The 25,100-nt window shown below is 45.6% G+C and overlaps 1 protein-coding gene and 1 long non-coding RNA gene across 2 annotated transcripts; both read right to left on the reverse strand.

Moving 5' to 3' along the window:
• Positions 1–1,067: 1,067 nt before the first annotated feature.
• Positions 1,068–25,090, reverse strand: LOC308613473. Its single transcript, XR_014015257.1, has 4 exons — positions 24,967–25,090; positions 14,356–14,459; positions 12,870–12,992; positions 1,068–1,348 (listed from the first exon to the last, which is right to left on the reverse strand). It is a non-coding gene; the product is annotated as an uncharacterized lncRNA (long non-coding RNA).
• Positions 3,772–4,328, reverse strand: LOC308614335 (molybdopterin synthase sulfur carrier subunit-like; the record flags this gene model as incomplete). Its single annotated transcript, XM_081228651.1, is given in 4 exon segments — positions 3,772–3,863; positions 3,866–4,061; positions 4,064–4,090; positions 4,311–4,328. Coding segments are annotated over 4 exon segments (264 nt in total). The 3' UTR covers positions 3,772–3,840.
• Positions 25,091–25,100: the final 10 nt, after the last annotated feature.

Genomic DNA, 25,100 nt, shown 5'->3' on the forward strand with positions numbered 1-25,100 from the left:
GCTTTATCTCCTCATACTATTTTATTTTCTTCTCCACACATACCCCTTTCTGAAGCTTAAGCTTCAGGATCCCTCACTCACATAGGCCCCTTCCAAGCGTCTACCTAATTTTGTATTATTTTCTTAAAAAGAATCCCCTGCCCAGCCAACCCAACTGTGTAAGCTTCAGGCCCCACAAAATCTAGATTCATTTGTATCTAGACCAGGCTGTATTTGGTTCATCCTGTGCCTGCCGCTGGCAGGAAGACAAACTCAGCATTCGTCCTGCCAGGCTATTTCAACACACCCTTGGCCTCCCTGATCTCTTCAGGTCTGGGTGCCAAGAGGAAACTTTGCCCAGGAATCTGGGTAACTGCCCCGCTCACTGTACCCTGAATTCAAGGTTGGGGTGGGGGGCGGAGTGGGAGTGGTATGGGGGAGGGGATGGGGGTGTCCAAACTCCAAGAGCTACTGTTTGTGCTTCTCCCTTCTGGACACCCCTGCCTTGACTCCCCCAAATAGACAAATTTTCTCAATCGGCAAGCATACCACCCTCAACTATTCACCCAGGAGACTGAAAAACCAGGACTTCTGTAGAATCTTTCATCTCTTTCCTTTCTGAGCTTTTTGCAAAGGTAATCCTAATGTCTATCACTGATTCCACTTCTTACCAGCTTGGGCATATATTTAGTGCACAGGTCTTAACTCTCCCGCTGCCTTGCCCCCGGCAGACATGGCTAATTGATCACAGAACTTTTCCAGGTGGGCCTTCTGTGTAACCACCACCAATTGATCAGAGAGGAAACCTAATTACCTCCTAATGAAACTCAGGTTTAAATGACTGAAGAGGTAAATCTGGTTCAAAGGAAAAGGGCTAATGCTTCTGATGTATTCCCATATCTATGCTAAGTCCAGGGAGGCCAGTTCCAAGGACATATTTTCTATTTAATTAAGTGAGGGGAGACTTTGGGAGAACATGGCACCTTGCAGTACCTCCCATGACACAGTGGAAAATTCACTGATCTGGAGCTGGAAGTCCTGCTCTATTCTGGGCAAAACGACTCACTTCTTCATTCTGCGCATGGGGTTACTATGCATGTTGTCCCAGTCAGCTCAGGCTGCTGTAACAAATTACCCCAGACTAGCGGCTGAAACAGATAACGTTTACTTCTTACAGTTCTGGAGGCTGGGAGTCCAAGAACAAGACGCTGGCTGATTCCATGTTTGGTGAGAGCCCTTTTCCAGGTTACAGACAACTGGCTTCTCCTTGTAAACTTATGTGGTGGAAAGAAATCCAGAAACACGCTCATGAAGTTCTTACTGGGAGTCACAGTGAGCTGTCCTTAGTATCGGGAGAGACTGTCCCCTCCTGGTGGCAAAAGGAGTAAGAAAGTTGATGGTGAGTGAACTTAATGAGCTTAAGGGCTACAGACACACCAGCATTCACAAAGAAGCCTCCCTGTGGTGCTGGGCAAGGACTCCTGTGGGAACTGTCCCCTGCACACGTGTTACTTCCTACTTCAGCTCATCTCTTTTTTTTTTTGCGGTACGCGGGCCTCTCACTGTTGTGGCCTCTCCCGTTGCGGAGCACAGGCTCCAGACACGCAGGCTCTGCGGCCATGGCTCACGGGCCCAGCCGCTCCACGGCATGTGGGATCTTCCCGGACCGGGGCACGAACCCATGTCCCCTGCATCAGCAGGTAGACTCTCAACCACTGAGCCACCAGGGAAGCCCCGTTCAGCTCATCTCTTGCCAGCCTCCTTCTACAATTCTCCCAGACTGGTTGTCATAAACTCCACCACCCTCCTTAGTGCTCCCGACTATTCATCCCCCTCACTCTCTGCCTCCCATTCGTCAGAGGAAAAAGAGGTCACCAGGCAGCAACTATCACGGCTCCCTTCTCCCCAGGAAAGAAGACGGAGGTTCTCCTGTCTGCCGTCTGGGGCTTGGACCCCTCAGGGTCTGTGGTCTCTGCCACCTCTCGCCTTTACCCTCCTCTCTCACTGGCATATTCAGCCTCACCTCAGCCAGCTCCTTTTCCTCAGCATTGAAATTTGCCAAAGGGACTTCTCTGGTGGTCCAGTGGTTAAGACTCCACGCTTCCAACGCAGAGACCACAGGTTCAATCCCTGGTTGGGGAACTAAGATCCTGCATGCTACGTGGACCAAAAAAAAATTTTTTTTTTGTCAAAGATTGGGAATTCCCTAGCGGTCCAGTGGTTAGGACTCCTCATTCTCACTGCTGAGGGGCTTGGTTTCAATCCCTAGTCAGGGAACTTAAATCCTGCAAGCCTCGCAGCGCAGCCAAATAAATAAATAAATACATTTGCCAAAGGTAGTCCCAGCTTACCAACTGACCAAACAACCAATCTAAAACCCAAATTCTCAAAGCCCTCCTTCCACCTCGGCTCTCCCTTCTGCTTCCTTTTTCTTTTCTTTTCATTAAAAAAAAAATCTTTTAAAAAACTTTAAAAATTTTTTCCTTTTTTTGGGTATTTTTTATTCTTTTTTTCTGCTTCCTTCTTTTTTTTGCAGAAAACATAACTTTATTAATGATAATGTTGCTTAAGCTAAAAAGAAAACTATCTGAAAATATTTTACCAAATAATCATACAATTTTCCTTTTTAATTGGTTGTGTTTAACATGTTATAAAATTTTATAACATTATAACACAAAGCACCCTTGTTGCTAGTTTGCCTTGTTTTACAACAATTTTATGCTAATTTATATATTGATACAATACTAATAACTAATAAAATATAATAAGTATTATGGCGAGATTACTGATTCTGAAATACTAGAAAGCTTCATATGATGAAATATCTTAGGTATTATCACTGAATTTTTAAAAACAGGAAAATATTGCTTTTAAACTTTAAAAATCATGTTTATTTAGCTTATTTTAAAAATATATAAATTCTAAAAATATATCATACCAAGAGTATCCGATAAGGACTTTTTTTACCTTCCAGTTCTGCCTACATTCCCAAAACACATCCCTGAAAACAATATCACTGGGCATAGGGGTAGGGGGTTGGGGGCAGCCTCTGAGACAGTCACTGAGGAGGGGCCACACCTCAGTGCGAGTCAGGTTATGGTTAGAACTTAGTCATGGAATAATATGTTTACCACAGGCATCTTTCCTTACATTTAAATTATTCTTCCATTTTTCTCCCTAAAGCCTTTCTTTCCTCTATCTCTAGTTCCTGTATAAGCCCTCATCCTAAACACTCATTTATTTTGCTTTTTTTTCCTCTCTTTTGTTCCACTGGTGTAACATAAGAGATTATGTTCAGTAAACTATCTTCTGGAGAAGAAAAATCAAAACATGATCAAAGATAAGAATTTACCAAGTTTAAATTTTAGGACTCTAAAAATCTAAGTGGTTTTATCATCGGTTGCCCAAAAGCATTCTTTGTTTCTTTTCCAAGATGATGATGACTCTTCATACATCTCCTTTTTCCATATGGGCACCTTGGCTTTTAAAGTATCACAGCTTCGAGGGATGCAGCCCTATGGGCTGAGGACACAGCAATGATAATGCTTGCTTCTGACACTGGAACTAAGCCAAGTCGATGGAACACTGCTACGTGTTTGGCCATTTCTGCCTAATGACACTACAAATTTTTCTGACTTCATTTTCTGCCATTGGTAGATATGCTTCATACTCTAAGCTAATGACTTTCTTCCCTTCGAAGTTATTCCCTGTAGTTCCTACAAATAGGGATATTGCACCACAGAGTGGAGAAATCACCAGCTGTGAGACTTCATCTACTGAAAGTTTCTCAGATGTGAATTTTATTATATCTTTAGATTCTCTTCAACTTCATTTATACCTTTTCCAGGTGGCTCAAAAGCACTATCCTCCACTAATAGGGGGATAATGACAATTTCGCCTCCTGATTGAAGCAGGAGGAGCTGATCTCCAAGCTCGACATATTCTTGACGAACAGCAGATATCACCTGATTTCTGACGTCAGCCAATCCAGGATGGCGCGTTTCTGTCACATTCCACCGCTGCAATGCTTTTATTTCTTGTGGCACAGAAATGGTGTCCGAGCGAATTCCTGTTATTTCAGGAATTTTTTTGCAAAATACAACACTTCCACCTGTGACTCTGAGCAAATCATTCTCTACGAAATAATCAGAGGTCTGAAAATAATCAAGGGTTCGCAAATGCACAGACGGAGCACATTTCATCAAAGAATTCTTAGTTAAGTGCATTTCTTTTTAAATTGAAAACTTGTCTTCTTAGAAACGAACAATCTGAGAAGCAAGGGCAAAGATCGCGGGTGCCTTTAGAAACCAGCTCGTCTTCCAGGCCGTCACCTGGCACCGCGGCACCATCCTGTCAGGGAACCCTAGCCCGGTATCCCGGCGCGGAAGCCGAGGTGCCAGGTCGATGCAGCGTGCAGGCTGCTTCATTTGAATGAGAGGTCTACACTGGCTGACCCACTTTACTAGCTCCCAGCCTTTCCTCAACCCACCTGCTGAGTTCCTGCTTTCCCTGCTGCAGCCTCCTCACCATCCAGCAGAGCAATGGAGGAACAGCCCCTGCCAAGGTCACGGATGTCTCTGGACGGCAAAATCCAGGGGACACGTCTCGGTGCTCCTTTCCTCATCCACTCTGTAACTTCCGCACTGCGGTCCATCCCCTGGCTATCTCACATTTTCTGTGACAGCCCTTCTGGGTCTCCTCTTCCTCAGGGGTCCTCAGGTGTAGGTGCCCGTCAGGGTCTCATCACCGCTTCCTCCTCCCCTCCTCTTCTCCATCCTCACAGCACACTCTCTCCTTGAGCAATCTTTTCAGACCCATGGCTTCCACCACCGTCTCTAGGCTGAGAACACTTAGGAGGAAGCAACATGTTGAAGAATGCAAAATAAGCATGTATGAACTGAGGCTACCACGTGAAGGAAGACAGTTGAGGGAGAAAGGAAAAACACCAGGTCCTTCCCCTATGACTGTGGGCAAATGAGCACACCACCCCAAGTCTTGGATTTCTCATTCACAGAATTGGGATAAGAATAGTACCTACTTCATAGGGTTGTTACGAGGCTTAAGTGGGATAATTCTAGGACAAGCACCCAGTGCCTGTACTTGTCAACATTATGGCTCTGTTATTTGCAGGGGTAGAGAAGCAATGGGGAGAAGTGAGGTTAAACTGAGAAATAGTAGCTTGGACCCAGGTTTTGAAACATAGGAGGGCAGTGGACTGATGGGGTATATTTGCCAAGGGCATTCCTACCTCAACAACGCAGATGCCATAGGGCTGAGAGCCCAGGAGCCGGCAGCTCCTTCTCAGGCCTTCTGCTCTCCTTCTGGCCACCTGGCTGACCTTGTAAGCACCTGACGTGGGTTCAGCAGGTGGCCGGCCACGATGCCCTACGTGCATGTCCCAGGCATTCCTGAGACAGTCTGCCCTGAAGTTGGGGGAGGTGCTGGTGGGTCAGAATGATAAACAGTTTAGAGCCAGGGAAGTAAAAGGTCACCTTTTGGGCCGTGTCCTGGGGGAAGGGACACTGTTATCAGGGGAACGAGTACTGGTCCTTAAGAAGTACATTGAACCTGCCCTTAGCACTTGTCCAGTTGCCAGGTCCTGAACTTAAACACGAATGCTATTTGTCCAAGATACAGGATCCAAACGAGGACCCGTGGGCTAATTCAGTGGTGGCTGCAGCCAGCTTATACAGGCTCATGAGAACCAATCGTTAGACTTTCAGGAATTTTGTCAGCCAGTCATTAAACATAGCCACTATTAAAAATTAAGTTATGTAAACTTACAATTAAATAAAACATATTAAAAGACTCAAAACTCATCACTTCCTTTTTACTGTAGTATTTCTTCTCTTGAGGATATTTACAGTTATTGTATCTATCTGGTAGAAATACTATAAAATGGAAATACTATGCAATTCTGTGTTCAGTGATATTATGTTGGTAGTTAGACATTGGCCATGGTGGAAGTATCTACACCACAGAAATGCTATAAATCAACACACATACACACACACACACACACACACACCCTGCTTGTTAAAAACATTTACCAGCACCTCCCTGCATAAACTGATGTCTGAATTTTTAAAAATTTTTTGGCCACGTGGCTTGTGGGATCCCAGTTCCCAGACCAGGGATTGAACCCAGGCCATGGCAGTGAAAGCTTGGAATCCTAACCACTAGGCCACCAGGGAACTCCCATTGAAATTTTGTCTTTAGCCACTTCTTTTTTTTTTTTTTTTTGGCTGCATTTGGTCTTCTCCCTAGTTGCGGAGAGTGGGGGCTACTCTCTGTTGTGGTGCGCGGGCTTCTCATTGCGGTGGCTTCTCTTGTTGCGGAGCACCGGCTCTAGGCACGCGGGCTCAGTAGTCCTGGCATGCGGGCCCTAGAGCTCATGGGCTTCAGTAGTTGCAGCGTGTGGGCTTCAGTAGTTGCGGCACGTGGGCTCAGTAGTTGTGGTGCACGGGCTCAGCTGCTCCGCGGCCTGTGGGATCCTTGGGAACCAGGGATCAAACCCATGTCCCCTGCATTGGCAGGCAGATTCTCAACCACTGCGCCACCAGGGAAGTCCCTAGCCACTTCTTATGAGTTTTGGCAGTCTACATCTGCTCCACATAAACAGGGCCCGAGTCCCACTCTAGCCTTTTGAGTTTCCCCACTCTAGTTTTGGAGTGAGCTCCCAAATCTCACTGGTCTATACCCCACCAAGGGTGTGAATAACGGTGGCCATTACTGATCACTTAATACTTGTCTCATCCTCCCTCAGCTCACCCTCACAACATCACCATGAGGCTGGTATTAAACTTTTACTCTACCAATTACAGATGATAAAGTGAGCCACAGAGAAAGTAAGCAATTCTCTCCCAAGGCAACCAGGAAAAACAAGGTGGAATCCTCTCATAACCACTACAAATAAAGAATAATCTGATAATCTGATAAAGAAATGTGATTAAGTGGTTCATTTGCCACTTTTTCATGGCACCAACCCTGACTTTAGTTTTCAACTACCGAAGGGCATCCATTTTGATGTCATTTTATTTTTCTTAGTCACATCCAATAAAACTGTGGGCTCACAGGATGTGGCCTATCCCAGGTCTTTAGGAGACTTTAATGAATAAATAAGACTGTTCTAGAGTTAACTGATCCACTGTTTCAGTTGATGTAGTGCTTCTAAATCAATTATTAATTAGGAATTGAGATTCAACTATGAAACCAACTCAGTTCAAGACCTGGGCACCTCCCATGAAAGCTAAAGCCCAGAGTCTTTAAATAACTTGTTAAAAGTTACACAGCTTGTAAGAGATGAAGACAAGATATTAACCAGGCCTGTCTGATTCCAGAGCCTCTGCTCCAGGGAGAGGCATATGATGAGTATGTTAAAAAGCAAAATTCAACTGAATAAATTTGAAGATTTGTCTTTATTCAATGATTCATGACTTGGGCAGCCTCCCATTTGGCAAACAAAGGAGCTCTGAGGAGCTGTACAAAGGGAAGACTTTTACAGGCAGAAGGAGGCGGGTCAAGGAAGTTATTCTAGCTAAGAGTGGATTGTTTCAGTCAAGGCCACCTTCCTTTTGGGGAAGACTGGGGCTGAAACCATGCACCTCAGGCTGGGACTTGAACCCACGTGGCCGGGACTTGAACCCGTCCAAAACCCTGATTGAGACTTGAACCCAAACGGCTGGGACTCAAATGCAGCCAAAACCCACAGTCTTCCAACTGAGATCACACACCTGGTTTTAGGACTTAATGAAGCTCAGGTTCTTGATGTCTCATCACAGAGAGAATTCAGTGAGAGACAAAGTGATAGGTAAGAAGTGGATTTATTTAGAGAGAAACACACTCCACAGACAGTGTGGGCCAGCCATCTCAGAAGGTGAGAAAGGCACCAGGGTATGGGGTTGTCAATTTTTATTGGAGTGGGTAATTTCATAAGCTAATGAGTGGGAGGAGTATACCAGCTGTTTTAGGAAAGGACCAGGATTTCCAGGAATTGGGCCACTGCCCACTTTTTGATCCTTATGGTCGGTCTCGGAACTGTCATGGCGCCTGTAGGTGTGTCATTTAGCTTGCTGATGTGAGCTTACTGATACTGAGGCTCAAGTTCTAGTGGAGGGGCTTCCCTGGTGGTACAGTGGTTAAGAGTCCACCTGCCAAAGCAGGGGACATGGGTTTGAGCCCTGGTATGGGAAGATCCCACATGCTGCAGAGCAACTAAGCCTGTGCACCACAGCTACTGAGGCTGCGCTCCAGAGCCCGTGAGCCACAACTACTGAGTCCATGTGCCACAACTACTGAAGCCCGCATACCTAGAGCCTGTGTTCCGCAATAAGAGAAGCCACCACAGTGAGAAGCCTGTGCACCACAACAAAGAGTAGCCCCTGCCCACCTCAACTAGAGAAAGCCCTCGTGCATCAACGAAGACCCAACACAGCCAAAAATTAATTAATTAATTAATTAAAAAAAAAAAGGTCTAGTGGAAAAAGTCAACTTATCCGCCATCTTGGATCCACTTGGTTCTAATCAGTTTATGTCATGTCCTCAGGCTATGTCATTCTTTCAAACCTTTTGCCCTGCCTCCTTCCCTCCTGTTTCAGGTCCTTCAGGCAGATTACCTTACTAGTGCTGACCAGGTAACTCCACATTGGCTGACTAAAGGTCACATTCCTGGGAGAGGCTGAAACTGCCAATATTAATTTGTTTATTTATTTAAAGTACAGTTGATTTACAATGTTGTGTTATAGGTTAGGTATTAAGTCTTGATTTGCTGATGTGGGGTTTAGCACAAGTGAATCTGAAACAGAAGGGGACAGGGCACCTTTAAAAGAATGACATAGCCATAAGACATGACGAAAACTGGTTAGAACTAACTAGATCCAAGACGGTAGAAGATTTGACTTCCGGTAGACCTTGAGCCTCATTATACGCTCATTGTAATACATTAGCTAAATAACACACCCACCAGCACCATGACAGGTCAGAGCTAACCATAAAAGGCCAAAAAGTGGGCAGTGGCCCAATTCCTGAAAATCCCCGCCCTTTCCCCCAGCCCCCGGAAATGGTTGGAATAATCCTCCCACTCATTAGCCTATGAAATTACCCACGCCATATTTTGGGGACTTTCACCTTCTGAGATGGCCCACACTCTGTCTGTGGAGTGTTTCTCCCTAAATAAATCCACTTCTTATGTATCACTTTGTCTCTCACTGAATTCTTTCTGCCATAAGACATCAAGAAACTGAGCTTCATTAAGTTCTGAGACCAGGTGTGTGATCTCAATTAAAAGACGGTGGGGGGGCTTCCCTGGTGACACAGTGGCTGAGAGTTCGCCTGCTGATGCGGGGGACGCGGGTTCGTGCCCCGGTCCAGGAGGATCCCACGTGCCGCGGAGCGGCTGGGCCCGTGAGCCATGGCCGCTGAGCCTGCGCGTCCGGAGTCTGTGCTCCGCAACGGGAAAGGCCACAACAGTGAGAGGCCCGCGTACCGCAAAAAAAAAAAAAAAAAAAAAAGACGGTGGGTTTAAGTCCCAGTCTGAGTTGCACGGTTTCAAATCCATTTGGGGCATGTTGTCTCCTTTTTTTTTTCCTTCATTTATTTTGGCTGCGCTGGGTCTTAGTTGTGGCACGCGGGCTTCTTAGTTGCAGCATGGGAACTCTTAGTTGCAGCATGCATGCGGGATCTAATTCCCCGACCAGAGATCGAACCCCGGCCCCCTGCATTGGGAGCTCGGAGTCTTACCCACCGGACCACCAGGGAAGTTCCTGCTGTCTCTTTTTAGACAACTATTAGGCAGCTATTAAAGAAAGTCTTGTAGAAGAACATTTAATGGTAGAGAAAAATGCCTGTTACGTATTAAATTTAAAATGGTTAAAAAGTAACTGAATTTTATCAATTCTTGGATATATACTGTTTTCCACATTTTAACATATCTGAAATAGGGTGCATCAAAAATCAATTGCAGGACTTCCCTGGTGGTGCAGTGGTTGGGAATCCACCTGCCAATGCAGGGGACACGGGTTTGATCCCTGGTCTGGGAAGATCCACAGGCCATGGAGCAACTAAGCCTGTGTGCCACAACTACTGAGCCCGCACGCCACAACTACTGAAGCCATGAGCCCTAGAGCCTGTGCTCTGCAACAAGAGAAACCACCACAATGAGAAGCCTGCACACCGCAACAAAGAGTAGCCCCCTCTCACCACAACTAGAGAAAGCCCACACGCAGCAATGAAGACCCAACACAGCCAAAAGTAAAAAAAAATTTTTTTAATCAATTTCAGGAGAATTATAGGTATCAAAGTGAAAGGTAGGGACTTCCCTGGTGACATAGTGGTTAAAACTCTGCGCTCCCAACGCAGGGGGCCTGGTTCAATCCCTGGTCAGGGAACTAGATCCCACATGCATGCCACAACTATGAGTTCAAATGCCACAACTAAGGAGCCCATCTGCTGCAACTAAGACCCAGCACAACCAAATAAGTAAATAAACAAATAAATCTTTTTTAAAAAGTGAAAGATAAAACAATAAAACTTCCAGAAGATACTATAGGGTTAAGAAAAGATTTATCAAACAGGAAATAAGACATAAACATAAAAGGTCAATAAGTTGGACTAAATTAAAATTAAGAATTTCTGTGCATCAAAATACAGTTTAGGGCTTCCCTGGTGGCGCAGTCGTTGAGAGTCCGCCTGCAGATGCAGGGGACACGGGTTCGTGCCCCGGTCCGGGAGGATCCCACATGCCGCGGAGCGGCTAGGCCCGTGAGCCATGGCCGCTGAGCCTGTGCGTCCGGAGCCTGCGCTCCGCAAGGGGAAAGGCCACAACAGTGAGAGGCCCGCGTAACGCAAAAAAAAAAAAAAAAAAAAAAAAAATACAGTTTAAATGAATGAGAAGGCAAGCCACTGAATGGGAAAAAAAAAACTTTTGCGATACATATATCCAAAAAGGGGACTCATATCAGAATGTATATTGAACTCCTACAAATCACAAACTGGCAGACAATCCAATGGAAAAAATAAGCAAAAAACTTGAAGCAGGCACTTCAGAAAAGAGAATATTAAAATGGGCAATAAGTATATGAAAAGGAGCTCAATTTCTTTAGTCTCCAGGGAAATGCTATTTATCAGTTTAATGCACTGACCAATTGCGCCCCAGAGACCACGGGAAAGGCAATTTAAAACCACCATGAGAACCACTATACACCCACAAGAATGACTAAAACTGAAAAGAATGACAATGCCAACTGTTAGCAAAGATGTAGAGAAACTGAAGCTCTCATACATTGCTGGAAGAATACACTCAGAAAATTGTTTGCCAGTGTCTGTTAAAGCCGAATGCTTAAGTATGTAGCCTATGACCCAGTAATTCACTCCTAAGTATCATCCAACAGAATTTCATACATATGTGCAGCAAAAGACAAGTGTCAGAACCTTCAGAGAAGCACCGTTAATAACCCCAAACTGGAAACAACCCAAATGGCCATCAATAGTAGAATGGATACATAAATTGTGGCATATTCATAACATAGAGTTTTATATGACAGAAGAATTAATAAATTACAGCTACATGCAAAAACATAGATTTTTTAAATTAAAAATATATGTTTATTTTTCATTAACTAATTTACTTATTTGGCTGCATCGGGTCTTAGTTGCAGCACACGGGATCTTTTTTGCAGCGCACGGGCTTCTCTCTAGTTGTGGCGTGCGGGCTCTAGAGTGCGCGGGCTTAGTTACCCCGCAGCATGTGAGATCTTAGTTCCCTGACCAGTGATCAAACCCGCGTCCCCTCCATTGGAAGGAGGATTCTTAACCACTGGACCACCAGGGAAGTCCCTGGATTATTTTTATTTTTATTTTTGAAAACTTTATTTTATTTTTTAAAAATATATATATTTATTTTATTTATTTTTGGCTGCATTGGGTCTTCGTTGCTGCACATGGCCTTCCTCTAGCTGCAGTGAGTGGGGGCTACTCTCCATTGTGGTGCATGGGCTTCTCATTGCTGGGAAGCACGGGCTCTAGGCACACAGGCTTCAGTAATTGTGGCTCACAGGCTCAGTATTTGTGGTGCACGGGCTTAGCTGCTCTGCGGCATGTGGGATCTTCCTGGACCAGGGCTCGAACCCATGTCCCCTGCATTGGCAGGCGGATTCTTAGCCACTGCACCACCAGGGAAGTCCCTGGGTGAATTTTAGAAATGCAATGTTGAGAAGAAGTAAGACACGACAGAGTACATACTATATGATTCCATTTACAGGAAAACAAAAATAGGCAAAACCAGTCTATTTTAGTAGAAGTTAAGATAGCAAAGGGAAGTTGGGAAACATAGTGTCTAGGAGGTGGTTTAAGGAGGTTCTGGGGGTCCTGGTGATGTTACATTTCCTGATCTGGGTAGTGATTTCGTCAACACTCGTAAGTCGTACAGTAGGGACTTCCCTGGTGGTGCAGTGGTTAAGAATCCGCCCGCCAATGCAGGGTACACGGGTTCAAGCCCTGGTCCAGGAAGATCCCACATGCCGCAGGGCAACTAAACCTGTGTGCCACAACTACTGAGCCTGTGCTCTAGAGCCTGCGAGCCACAGCTACTGAAGCCCGCCTGCCTAGAGCCCGTGCTCTGCAACAAGAGACACCACTGCAGTGAGAAGCCCACGCACTGCCAATGAAGAGCAGCCCCCGCTCGCCACAGTTAAGAGAAAGCCCACACGCAGCAACGAAGACCCAACACAGCCAAAAATAAATAAATAATAAATAAATTTATATAAAAATAAGTTGTACACTAATAACTTATGTACTTTCTGTATTACACGTATGTATATATTATACTTCAGTAAAAAGCTTACAAAATGAGGATAAAATTGAACAATTCGAGATAGAGAAAGTTAATTACTCACAGATCTTTGTTGAAAGACCTATTCAATGATGCCCTTCACTTATCACGAAATTGAATTCAGCACATAGGAGTGGAAAGTAAGACACGTTGCTCAGCTAGGAAACAGGAAAACATGTTGATAAACCTATTTGAAAAAAAATGAGGGGGCTCAGAAGACCCAGTAGAACTAAAGTATGATGGAATAATAACATGGAAGATAGGAGAGGAGAAATTGGACAGAAGTCATCTAAATTTCTCATATTTCTAAGAAAGATAAAGACAATGATGAATTTTAAACTCTGTATAGTCAAGTGAAGAATTTAATTTCTAAACGAGCAGAAGTAGAATGTATAATTTCTAAACCAGTGAAGGGCGTAAGGGAGAATAAAGAAGTCTGCATTGATCCAGTAGAAAACTAAAAAAGGGGGGACTTCCCTGGTGGTCCAGTGGTTAAGAATCTGCCTTCCAATGCAGGGGACACAGGTTTGATCCCTGATCGGGGAACTAAGATCCCACATGGAGCAGGGCAACCAAGCCTGTGTGGCACCTACTGAGCCTGCGCGCCTCAATGAAAGATTCCACATGCCGCTACGAAGATCCTGCATGCTGCAACCAAGACCCAATGCAGCCAAATAATAAATAAATAAATAAATATTTTTTTAAAAAAGGCAAGCTAATGAGACCTGGCAACCAAATGCTATGCCTGAGCCTTGATTCTAGATCCCGGACCCCCTTCCCTTAATTTTTTTTTTTTAATTCCTGGCTTTCTTTTTTTTTTTTTTTAATTTTATTCATTTTTGGCTGCGTTGAGTCTTCGTTGCTGTGCGCGGGCCTCCTCTACTTGCAGCGAGCCCCCCACAACTAGAGAAAGCCCGGGCTTCTCATTGCGGTGGATTCTTGTTGTGAAGCATGGGCTCTAGGGCACGCGGGCTTCAGTAGTTGTGGTACATGGGCTCAGTAGTTGTGGCTCGCGGGCTCTAGAGCGCAGGCTCAGTAGTTGTGCCGCACGGGCTTAGTTGCCCCACAGCATGTGATATTTTCCCGGACCAGGGTTCGAATCCATGTCCCCTGCATTGGCAGGTGGATTCTTAACCACTGCGCCACCATGGAAATCCCCCCTTCCCAAATTTAAAGGAATTATTGGGACATCTTGGGACAATTTAATACAGACTATACATTATATAGCATTATTGTATAAATGTTAGATTTCTTGTGTGGGATAATGTGGCCCCCATTTTTGTTGAGCTCCTAGTACTTTCCTCTAGGATAATTCTCCAACTTTTTGGCTTTAGGACCACTCTACACTCTGAGAAGTTGTTGAGGACTCCAAAGAGCTCTTGTTTATATAGGTTATACAAAACCCTATTTACTGAATTAAAAGTTAAGACAGAAAATTTGAAACATGTTTATATATTAATTTAAAAATAACTACATTTTCCAAAATAAAAGAGTTAATGAGAAGAGTTGCTTTGTTTACATGTTTGCAACTCTCTTCATATCTGACTTACCAGAAGTAGCTGGATTCTCACATCCACTTCAGCATTTAGTCTGCTGTTGTATATTGTTTTGGTTGAGGAATACAAAGAAAATCCAGCCTCAAATTGATGTGTAGCTGGAAAAAGAAAAATGAGGAATATTTTAATAGCTCTTTTAGATGTTAGAACTATTCTCTTTTCCCCCCCATTATCAAAGACCATTTAATTTTTAAAGATCAACAATACCAAAAGCATAAAGTGGAGTAGAAGAAAGTAGTTTTTTATAAGTACAATTTAATTAAAGCTGTTTACAGCTATTCTCTCCCACAGGACTTAAGCATGAATTTTAAAAGAATAAGAGATGAGGACTTCCCTGGTGGCGCAATGGTTGAGAATCCGCCTGCCAACACAGGTAACACGGGTTCGAGCCCAGGTCTGAGAAGAGCTCACATACTGCAGAGCAACGAAGCCCATGAACCACAACTGTTGAGCCTGCGCTCTAGAGCCCATGAGCCACAACTACTGAAGACCATGCGCCTAGAGCCCGCGCGCCGCAACAAGAGAAGCCACCGCATTAAACCCTCGCACCGCAACAGAGTAGCTCCCTCTCGCTGCAACTAGAGAAAGTCTGCATGCAGCAACGAAGACCCAATGCAGCCAAAATAATAATAATAATAATAAGTAGATCATTTCATTAAAAAAAAAAAGAATAAGAAATGAGAAAAACAAGTACAGGGTTAGATGAGCCAGCAGGAGTCTGTGGAACTTGAGATTTCACTGCAACAGGAAGGGGACCAGAGTGGCTTTTTCTTTTTAAATTAAGGTGTTTATTATTATTATTATTATTATTTGGCTGCGCCGCAGCATGTGGGATCTTAGTTCCCCGACCAGGGATCAAACTCAGGCCCTCGGCAGTAAGAGCATGGAGTCCTAACCACTGGACCGCCAGGAAATTCCCAAGGCATTTACTTTAGTTTGAACGGAAAGTGGCAAGTGGCATAAGCAACCGAGAATGTGCCCCTAATAGACAGCTCTCCCCTCCCTGCACTCCTTAGTCCAACGTATAATTTTGGGAGGAAAAAGCATCCTGTATCTAGTTAGTTATGTTATCTACAATTACACCTCTAGTCTGTTTTCCTACACCAACCGATTCAGCAGGACTGAATATCCTACAGTTTAACTCAATTCTGATACTATCTACCTGGAGATAGTGTTAGATCTCACAGATTAAGGGCTTAGTCCCACAACACTGATGCCTATCACAAATCTGGGACAATTGTACTTCTGACTCAGCGGCTAAAAATTGGGGATTTACATGACCCCTTTCTCGGGTCCCATAATTTGCTAGAACAGCTCACAAAACTCAGGAAGTGTTGGTTTACATTTACCAATTTATTATAAAAGATACATAAAGACCACAGATAAACAGCCAGATAAGGAGGTACATAGAGTGAGGTCCAGAAGGGTCCTGAGCACAGGCGCTCTGTCCCAGTGGAACTGAGATGCTCACAGAGGATTACCTATGAATAGCAGAAGGACACTCCTATCGCTCAGGAGATTCCAAGGGTTTTAGGAGCTCTATGCCAGAAACTGGGGACAAAGACCAAAATATACTTCTCTGCCACAACTTTCTTCTAAGGCAGGCATGGCATTGACTGATATCTGGTTTAAAGTCTAAAAATCGTGTCCAGGTAAAGCACACAGCCGATAAGACTCTCATTCCGGTTAAAATTGAACACGTGTCTGAACCACTGATCTTGACTGAGTTAGAGCAAATGACTGTGATTTGTCCACATTTCCCCAGTTGTTTCCACGTAAAAATCAGTTTTATAGCGACTTTTATTAAAAAATATTCTTTTCTAAAATAGCTATGACTTATTTTATCATAAGGCTTTTCTTTTTTAAAATTTTTATTTTATTTATTTATATTTTTGGCTGCACTGGGTCTTCATTGCTGCGTGCGGGCTTTCTCTAGTGGCGAGCGGGGGCTACTCTTCATTGCCGTGTGAGGGCTTCTCCTTGCGGTGGCTTCTTTTGCTGCAGAGCATGGGCTCTAAGTGCACAGCTTCAGTAGTTGTGGCATGTGGCCTCAGTAGTTGTGGCTCACAGGATCTAGAGCGCAGGCTCAGTAGTTGTGGTGCAGGGGCTTCGTTGCTCCATGGCATGTGGGATCTTCCCAGAGCAGGGCTCGAACCCGTGTCCCCTGCATTGGCAGGCGGATTCTTAACCACTGCGCCACCAGGGAAGTCCACCATTAAAAAATATTCTGATCAAATAATCTTGCAAAGAAGATAAACTTCAAGCCTTTAAGCTTCAAGCTTATAATATAAAAGCAAAGAGTAAATGATTTTCTGCTCAGTTATCACGTTTAGGATCTTTACAAGGAGTGTGCTAGGCCCCAGGGAGCACCCCTTGCTGTTCATGCCCAAAATTTCACATCCTGTCCTTCAGCGTGGAAATGGTCAGCCGGCTGGTTGTATGCAGTCCACACTGTTTCTCCCACAAGCATCCACACAGCTGTTACATCGTTCTTTTCATCCAGTGTGAAGCAGTGATAAACTCCTGCAGAATGAGTTATCATGTTTCCTTTCTCCATGAAAATCTGAAGTCCTCTTTATCTCTTTCATCAAAGTATCCACTGCCATCCAAGATGTAGCAAATTTTACATCCTAGTACGAATGGTCCCAGCAAAGCATCTTAACCTTTTCTTCATAATTTGGAAACTTATTTTTGCATATGTTTATTATGCCCATCCAAGAGTAGTCTAATTCTGGATCATTCTCATACTTGTCAGCTTCCAGTAAAGGACTCCAAGCTGGTGCAGCTGCTCCAGGAGGAATGGGCAGCTGGGCTCCAGGCCAGGGGGCCACCTCAGGTCATCTTGGGACTCCTCCATGTACCAGACCTGCATCACGGTCTGGGCCTGGGATGGGGGCGGTGTGGTGCATCACCCGGGGCTCCCTGATCTGCATGGGCTGAGCTGGTCGAGGCCCCAGTGGCCTTTTTCTAGGGGGGCATCCCAGCTTGGGCCACTGTCCAACCCCCGTTTCCCGGTCACTGAGACTGGGCGAGGCCTGACTCACGGTATTCACTTACGATAACAAAATGTACAAGTGATACTTTCTCAAAGGTTAATTGCAATGTGGAATCTGAAACAACACCAATATGCCTTTCCTACTCTGTTACATTCAAACCCCTCACATTCAAATCCATTCTGGAATAGGTCTCTTACCCATGCATAACTTTTTAACACCATGCATTGGTCATTTAGAAAATACTGGCTGAGTTATGCAGATCTTCCAAAAGTTGACACATTTCATTACACAATATGAAAAAAAATCACATTTGGTAGACCATTAATCTCATTAGAAACATCATGAAGAACTGGGAAGCTGGGACTTCCCTGGTGGTCCAGTGGTTAAGACTCCATGCTCCCAATGCAGGGGGCCGGGGTTTGATCTCAGGTCAGGGAACTAGATCCCACATTCATGCCGCAACTAAAGATGCCGCATACGCCAATGAAAATCCCGTGGTGCCACAACCCAGCACAGCCAAATAAATACATAAATAAATATTAAAAAAAAAAAAAGAATTAAGAAGCTCTCAAACTCAGGGTATATACAAGGTTTCCAAAATTTTAGTTTTCCCTTGAAAGCTCCAATATAAAAAATCATTGGTAACAGATACTATAAGCTATTTCCTTGAAGTGACTGGCTCATTTCATTCATTTTTGAGAAAATATCTGCCAAATATTTGAGTCCGAATGGCTTCTGTATCGGTTGTTCTTTTCAGTTGAAATGTTGTTCTGTGAAGAAAGCAGCTGCTTCAACCCACAGCTCAAATAAAGCACTCCCGTTCTTTCTCAGTTGAAATGTTGTTCTGTGAAGAAAGCAGCTGCTTCAACCCACAGCTCAAATAAAGCACTCCCGTTCTTTCTCAGTGCTTTTCCAGGAGACAACCATCTTACCAGGGTCAGCACAAGTGCTTTGTATGTACTTCCATTTTTATAATATAGGATATTAGAAAGATGTATACCCAAGAGTTACGATTTAATCAAATTATTAATTTTTACTGCTTTATTTAGTACATCGTATTAATAGACTTAAAAAAAAAAAGAGTGCATGATGGTGAGCAATAAAATCACTACTAGTATAGTTTGGTGCCTCTGCCATGATTCAGGGTAAGGTATAAGCGGTTTTCCCCACCATTGCTTTTGCACCATTTGGGCAAATGTTAACACAGTGACTTAGTATTACGAAAATTATTTAGATCTCGTGGTGCCCCTCCTCCCCCAGGGTCCGCGGACCAACTTTGATAACCGTCAGTTGCTCTAGGTCGCAGCATCTTGTCCTAACCTCCACCTAACTTTACATTCATTAAGTTCTGATCTTTCGTCCTTCTGAGTCCGCAGAACCAGGCCAGCGGCCTCCTCTCGAGCACCTGGGGCGGCTGCTTCCAGCCGGAGCCAGAGCTGCGGGGCGTGGCGAGCGCAGCACCGCAGCTGGTACCCGAGGGGCCCTCACCCCTCTTTCCCTTACCTCACTTCCTCTTCCCCTCCCCCAGCCCCTTTAACCCTTCGTTTTCCCCAAGGACGGAAAGAACGCGAGAGGAAAAGCCTCAATTTAAAAGCAGCCACCAGGGCTTCCCTGGTGGCGCAGTGGTTGAGAGTCCGCCTGCCGATGCAGGGGACACGGGTTCGTGCCCCGGTCTGGGAGGATCCCACGTGCCGCGGAGCGGCTGGGCCCGTGAGCCATGGCTGTTGAGCCTGCGCGTCCGGAGCCTGTGCTCCGCAACGGGAGAGGCCACAACAGTGAGAGGCCCGCATGCCGCAAAAAAAAAAAAAATAAAATAAAAGCAGCCACCAGGGCTTCCCTGGTGGCGCAGTGGTTGAGAGTCCGCTTGCCGTTGCAGCGGACCTGGGTTCGTGTCTCGCTCTTGGGGGGATCCCACATGCCGCGGAACAGCTGGGTTCGTGAGCCAGGGCTGCTGGGCCTGGGCGTACGGAGCCTGTTCTCCGAAGCGGGAAGAGCCGCAGCGGTGAGGGGCCCACATACCGCAAAAAAAATAAAAATAAAAGAAGCCACCAGAGTGAATGGTCCTGGGACAGGGGACACTCTGCACAGCATAGAAACGACTGTGACAGTTTGTTTAAAAAAAAAAATTTATCTATATATTGATTGTTCTTTTTCTGGTTACAAAAGTAATAGATGCTTTTGTTATATAATGTTCAACCCCCCACAGAACTGCATAAAGTAGAAATTGAGAGTCTCCCACTATACCCCACTTCCATACCCTCTTAGGTTTCTGTGCCTTTAATTTTTCATATATATGTATGTATGTATGTTAAGATATTTCTCTGCAACTTTCTATTTTCACTTAATATATCACAATGCATTTTTCTTTTTCTTTTTTATTTGAGTCTTAACCATGCAGAGTCTTAACCACTGGACTGCCAGGGAAGTCCCCCAATGCATTTTTCTATATCAGCAAAGATTTACCTCATTCTTAATGACAGTGGACATTTAGGTCATTCCCAATTTTTCCCTATTACAAACAGTGCTGCAGTGAACACCTTGCACTTATGTGTCTGTACAATTTGGTAAGTATTTCTATGCTGTCAGTCTCCCAGAGTGGAATTTCCGGATGAAGAGTTATGTGCACTTTATAGTAGGATGGATGCTACTAAACTGCCCTCCAAAGAGATTGTACTAACCAACACTCCATCCAGCCACAGCAACGATATTTTGAAATGATCTGTTCATATCTCTATCTTCCGGATACCCTCACTGGACTCTGGTCCTCTCACGAATAGAATGTGCCCTCTTGTCCATCTGTGGGTCACACCTGTCATGTCATAGGAGCTCAGTAAACTGGTGTGGAGTGGATGTGAATGAACAGATAATATTAACACTATGGGTAGGCTTCTCCTATGTGTGCCAGGCACCATTCAAAGCAACTTATCTGCATGAATTTATTTAATCCTAATAACTGATAGGAGTAGGGTTTTTTATTATCTCCATTTGCAGTTGAAGAAACTGAGGCTCAGAGAAGTTAAGTGACTTGCCCAGGCATGAGACAATCATGACAAAAGACTTCCACACGACTTTCCTGGCGGCCCAGAGGTTAAGACTCCGCCCTTCCACTGTAGGGGGTGCGGGTTCCATCCCTGGTCCGGGAACTAAGATCCCTCATGCCGTGCGGCCAAAAAACTTAAAAAAAAGACTTCCACAAACAGGTAGAAAGCTTTATACTCTGGGAATCTGTTACCAAGATGGTAATGTTGCCTCTAGTTCTTCTTAATCCCTTTCAATCATTTCCCCTTCCTTCAACTTTGGATCTCTAGTTTTATTAGGAATCTTGAGGATTAATTAACTTATGCAACCTAAGAGAAAATTTCACAAAATTTAATAAAGTTTTATTTATTTATTTGGCCATGCATGTAGGATCTTGGTTCCCTGACCAAGGATCGAACCCGTGCCCCCTGCAGTGGAAGTGCGGAGTCCTAACCACTGGACCACCAGGGAATTCTCTAAATAGTGTTTTAAAATCTTCCAAATTTGTTTCTGGACCCCACCTGTTACTGTCCACAGATTTATTTTAACAAAGTTAAAATCAGAGTAGTAGGGCTTCCCTGGTGGCGCAGTGGTTAAGAATCTGCCTGCCAATGCAGGGGACACGGATTCGAGCCCTGGTCCATGAAAAACCCACATGCTGCAGAGCAACTAAATCCATGCACCACAACTCTAAGGCTGCTCTCTAGAGCCACAACTACTGAGCCCACGTGCCACAACTACTGAAGCCCACGCGCCTAGAGCCCGTGCTCCGCAACAAGAGAAGCCACCGCGATGAGAGGCCTGCGCACCGCAAAGATGAGTAGTCCCCGCTCGCCACAACTAGAGAAAGCCAGCGCACAGCAACGAAGACCCAACGCAGCCAAAAATAAATAAATAAAATAAATAAATTTATTAAAAAAAATCAGAGTAGTAGTTTGTGTTCTTTTATTGGGGGGGGTCTGTTTACCTTTCATGATGATTCAAGTGTAAATGAATGCTATACCCCCCCTTTATCCCCACCCCCACTGCAGGCTTGAGAAGGTGAACTTGTACTTGGCCTTCAAGGATGAGCTGGGTCTGGCAATGCGGAGTGGAAAGAACCCACTTGATGGAAGGAAGGGACAGTGCAACTGCTCAGAGTCAAGGACTACTCAGGGGAATGGCTAAATTTAAGGTTCTTGTGGAGAGGGAATAGTAACTGTGGGGGGTAGGTGAAGGCCATGAAATGTTATAAGCTATTCAGATTTTATTGTATCAGGCAGTGGAGAGATTCTTCACTATCTGAGCTGTGGAGTGACTGCTCAGGGCTGTGCTTCAGGGTGACAGCGCTGGAAGTGTCGGGGAGGGCTGATGGGAGGGGGAGGGAGCATAGACTGACTATTGGCAGGGAAATCAGTTTAGAGATGACCATAAATAGCTCTGCTATCAACGCCTCCCCCTCAACCTTCCTCCCTCCCATCTTCTAATTTCTAATAATGGCATCACCATTCTCCCAGCCCCAGGGATGGAAGTCTGAGTCACTGTGACTCCTCCTCCGTCCAGCTAGCTGCAGTTCCTGCAGATGCCATCTCTGCACCGCCTCTGCACTCTTGCACCTTCTTGAGGGTCCTGCCAGGACCCTGTGTCAAGTCTCTCTGGTTCAAGAACCCTGGTCTCCCTTCCCCAGGCCTGATTCTCTACTGTCTGACATCCCCTCACTGTTGTGCCAGATGTTACCAGATGTTACTCCCTGCCTACAAACATAGCATGAAACTAATGTCCTAGTGTGTCCACCTGGGTGAAGTGCAAGGCCCTCACTCTACTCGTGTCTACATGGTCAGCCTCCTTCCACATCTTAAAGATCCGTGAGAACACACTTGATGGATGTTCCTGCCCTGAGCTTATCAGGGTCTCCCCCATCAGAGGTGATTTTCTCTTTGCCAGATGCCTAATGTGTCATCTAAACTCCTCCTGGGACACTTTTCCCTTGTGCCTGGTTTGTGGTGATTTGTGGTTCCCAGAGGGTAGAAACTGAGTGATATGCATTTCTGTGCCTCCATGGGGAACTTGCACATGACCTAGACTCAATAACTAATTGAGGTTTGATTTAAAATATGTAAGGGGACTTCCCTGGCAGGCCAGTGGTTAAGACTCCATGCTTCCAATGCAGGGGGCGTGGGTTCAATCCCTGGTCAGGGAACTAAGATCCCACATTCTGTGCGTGGCCAAAAATTATAAATAAATAAATAACTAAAATCTGTAAGGGTGAGAGTTTCCAAATCTGCTGACCCCAAAGGAGGATATAAGCACCTTTCCTTTAAATATCACCTTTCTCTGAGGTGGCTTACAGGGCCAGCAGTTATCATCACAAAAAATTCCAAAAAGTACAATAAACAGGGGCTCTGGGTCCTATTCTTTCTCCTTAAAAGAATGATGGACTATTAGCCAGGTATATGAGTATGAACTAGAGTTCTGCTACTTCCTAGCTGTGTGACTTTGAGCAAGTGTCCTAACCTCTCTGAGCCAATGGAGCTGACACCAGCTGCCTCACCAAATAGATACTGCATGAGGAAGGCTGGCATGGAGCTGGAGCCCTGGGAGGTGGGCAGTGAGAGCAGTTTAATTGGAAGATTTTGCCTTGACTGTCCTGGGCTGCTGTTGTGCTTGCAAAAGACCCATGTGCTCTCACCCTGATCCCTCTGCAGGTGAAGGCCAGAATCTGGAACACACTGAGGCTCTAGTATTGCCTCTTGCCAGGCCTCTGACACCTTGGTCCACCATACAGAGAAACAAATGAGCCCCTGGGGGTGGAGAGCAATTTCTTTATGACCATTTCAGAAGTGGCAGTATAGGTAGTTGTCATACATAACAGAATCTGATTGTTTGGGCCAAAAGGAGCCTGGGGGAGCAGTCATCCTCCCAGTTTATAGGTATAGACACTGAGGCCCTGGTACCTGATAACACTAGGATGGCATGAAAGCCAAATACCAGAGGCTTCCATGGTCTCTGCTTGTGTTTTGTTTTTTTTAATGTTTTGTTTTTTGGCTGTGTTAGGTCTTCGTTGCTGCGTGCAGACTTTCTCTAGTTGCAGCAAGCGGGGACTACTCTTCTTTGTGGTGTGTGGGCTTCTCATTGTGGTGGCTTCTCTTGTTGTGGAGCTTGGGCTCTAGGCGCACGAGCTTCAGTAGTTGTGGCGTGTGGGCTCAGTAGTTGTGGCTTGAAGGCTCTAGAGCACAGGCTTAGTAGTTGTGACACATGGGCTTAGTTGCTCCGCAGCATGTGGGATCTTCCCAGACCAGGGATCAAACCTGCGTCCCCTGCATTGGCAGGTGGATTCTTAACCACTGCGCCACCAGGGAAGTCCCTCTGCTTGTGTTTTGAGCAAGAGAATTGGAACAGAATGAAAGGGATAATGGGTCATTCTAGGACATGCTGGCTCAAGGTTAGGCCTTTGAATGAAGCCTCAGACTTTGGGGGTGGCCCCAGAACAGCCTCCCCTTGGGCCCAGTCTACTAGATCTCTGGGCCAAAGTAGTAGCTTTGCCTGGCTGAGACAGGGAGAAGGAAGCTTTGAAGTCAGTAATTCAAGGTCACTTTCCTGGCCCAGCTCCATCTGCAATGTTGACTCTGAGGCAATGAAGGGGAGAGCTGGGAATACAGGGCAGAAAGAAGTGGCTAGTGTTCGAGTGGGTTGGTGTAGCTGGGAAAGTGGGGGGCTGGGGTCAGATTTTTCTAAATAAAACCCAGCCCCAACTGGTGTCTCATTTCAAGAAGATGAGTGAAGAGAGAGAGAGAGACTTTGGTTGTTTATGGCAGAACCAGTCGGTATTGTCTTTTGTATGAAAGCAGGCAAAAAATGGAACCATTTGCCTGAGTACTGTCTGACAAGCATCGTTGGTTGTCGTTGAGCACAGGGTGTGTCCCAAGTCTTTAACATACGTTATTTCACCCAAGTCTCCTGGCAGCCCTGTTGCTGTTAACTAGTTCCCATCTCGGAAAGGAGGAAACAGACTCTGGCTACGCTTAATGACTTCGGGGACTAGCAGCTTGACCTTCTGGTGAGAAGCAGAGGGATTCAACTCTTTTTTTTTTTGCGGTACGCGGGCCTCTCACTGTTGGGGCCTCTCCCGTTGCAGAGCACAGGCTCCGGACGCGCAGGCTCAGCGGCCATGGCTCACGGGCCTAGCCGCTCCGCGGTATGTGGGATCTTCCCGGACCGGGGCACGAACCCGTGTGCCCTGCATCGGCAGGCGGACTCTCAACCACTGCGCCACCAGGGAAGCCCGGAATTTCAACTCTTGACTCGGGTCAGCCTACCTAACGCGTGGAGGGGATACTCCTATATGAGAGCGAATGTGAGGAGACCCGAGGTGACCACGGTCTTAGTTCAAGAACGCGGAACGAGCACTGGTTAATGCGCCTTGGAGTTTCAGCCCAGCCAACGCGAAGGACGCAGGAGTTTGTTCAGATTTGCCTTTTGGGGCTTGAGCTGATGTGTCACCAATTGACACTCTGGTTTAAATAGGGCATCCTAGAGAGAGGGTTTTTCCTCGCTAACGGCTCCCTAATCCTCCAGTTCCCACCCCCAGCTCCCGGGTCCCGGTGGGTCTCACCCCTCTCTCGCTTCAGTAGCGCTGATCTTTCCGCGGTGCCCAGAGAAGCGCGCACCGGGCGCGGGGGCGGGGTCCGGGCTGGTGCAGGGCCCAAGGAGGAGTCCGGCCCCTCCCGGCCCCGCCTCCTCCCGGCG

Source organism: Mesoplodon bidens (genome assembly GCF_964165515.1).
Source record: "Mesoplodon bidens genome assembly, chromosome: 3".
NCBI lineage: Eukaryota > Metazoa > Chordata > Mammalia > Artiodactyla > Ziphiidae > Mesoplodon > Mesoplodon bidens.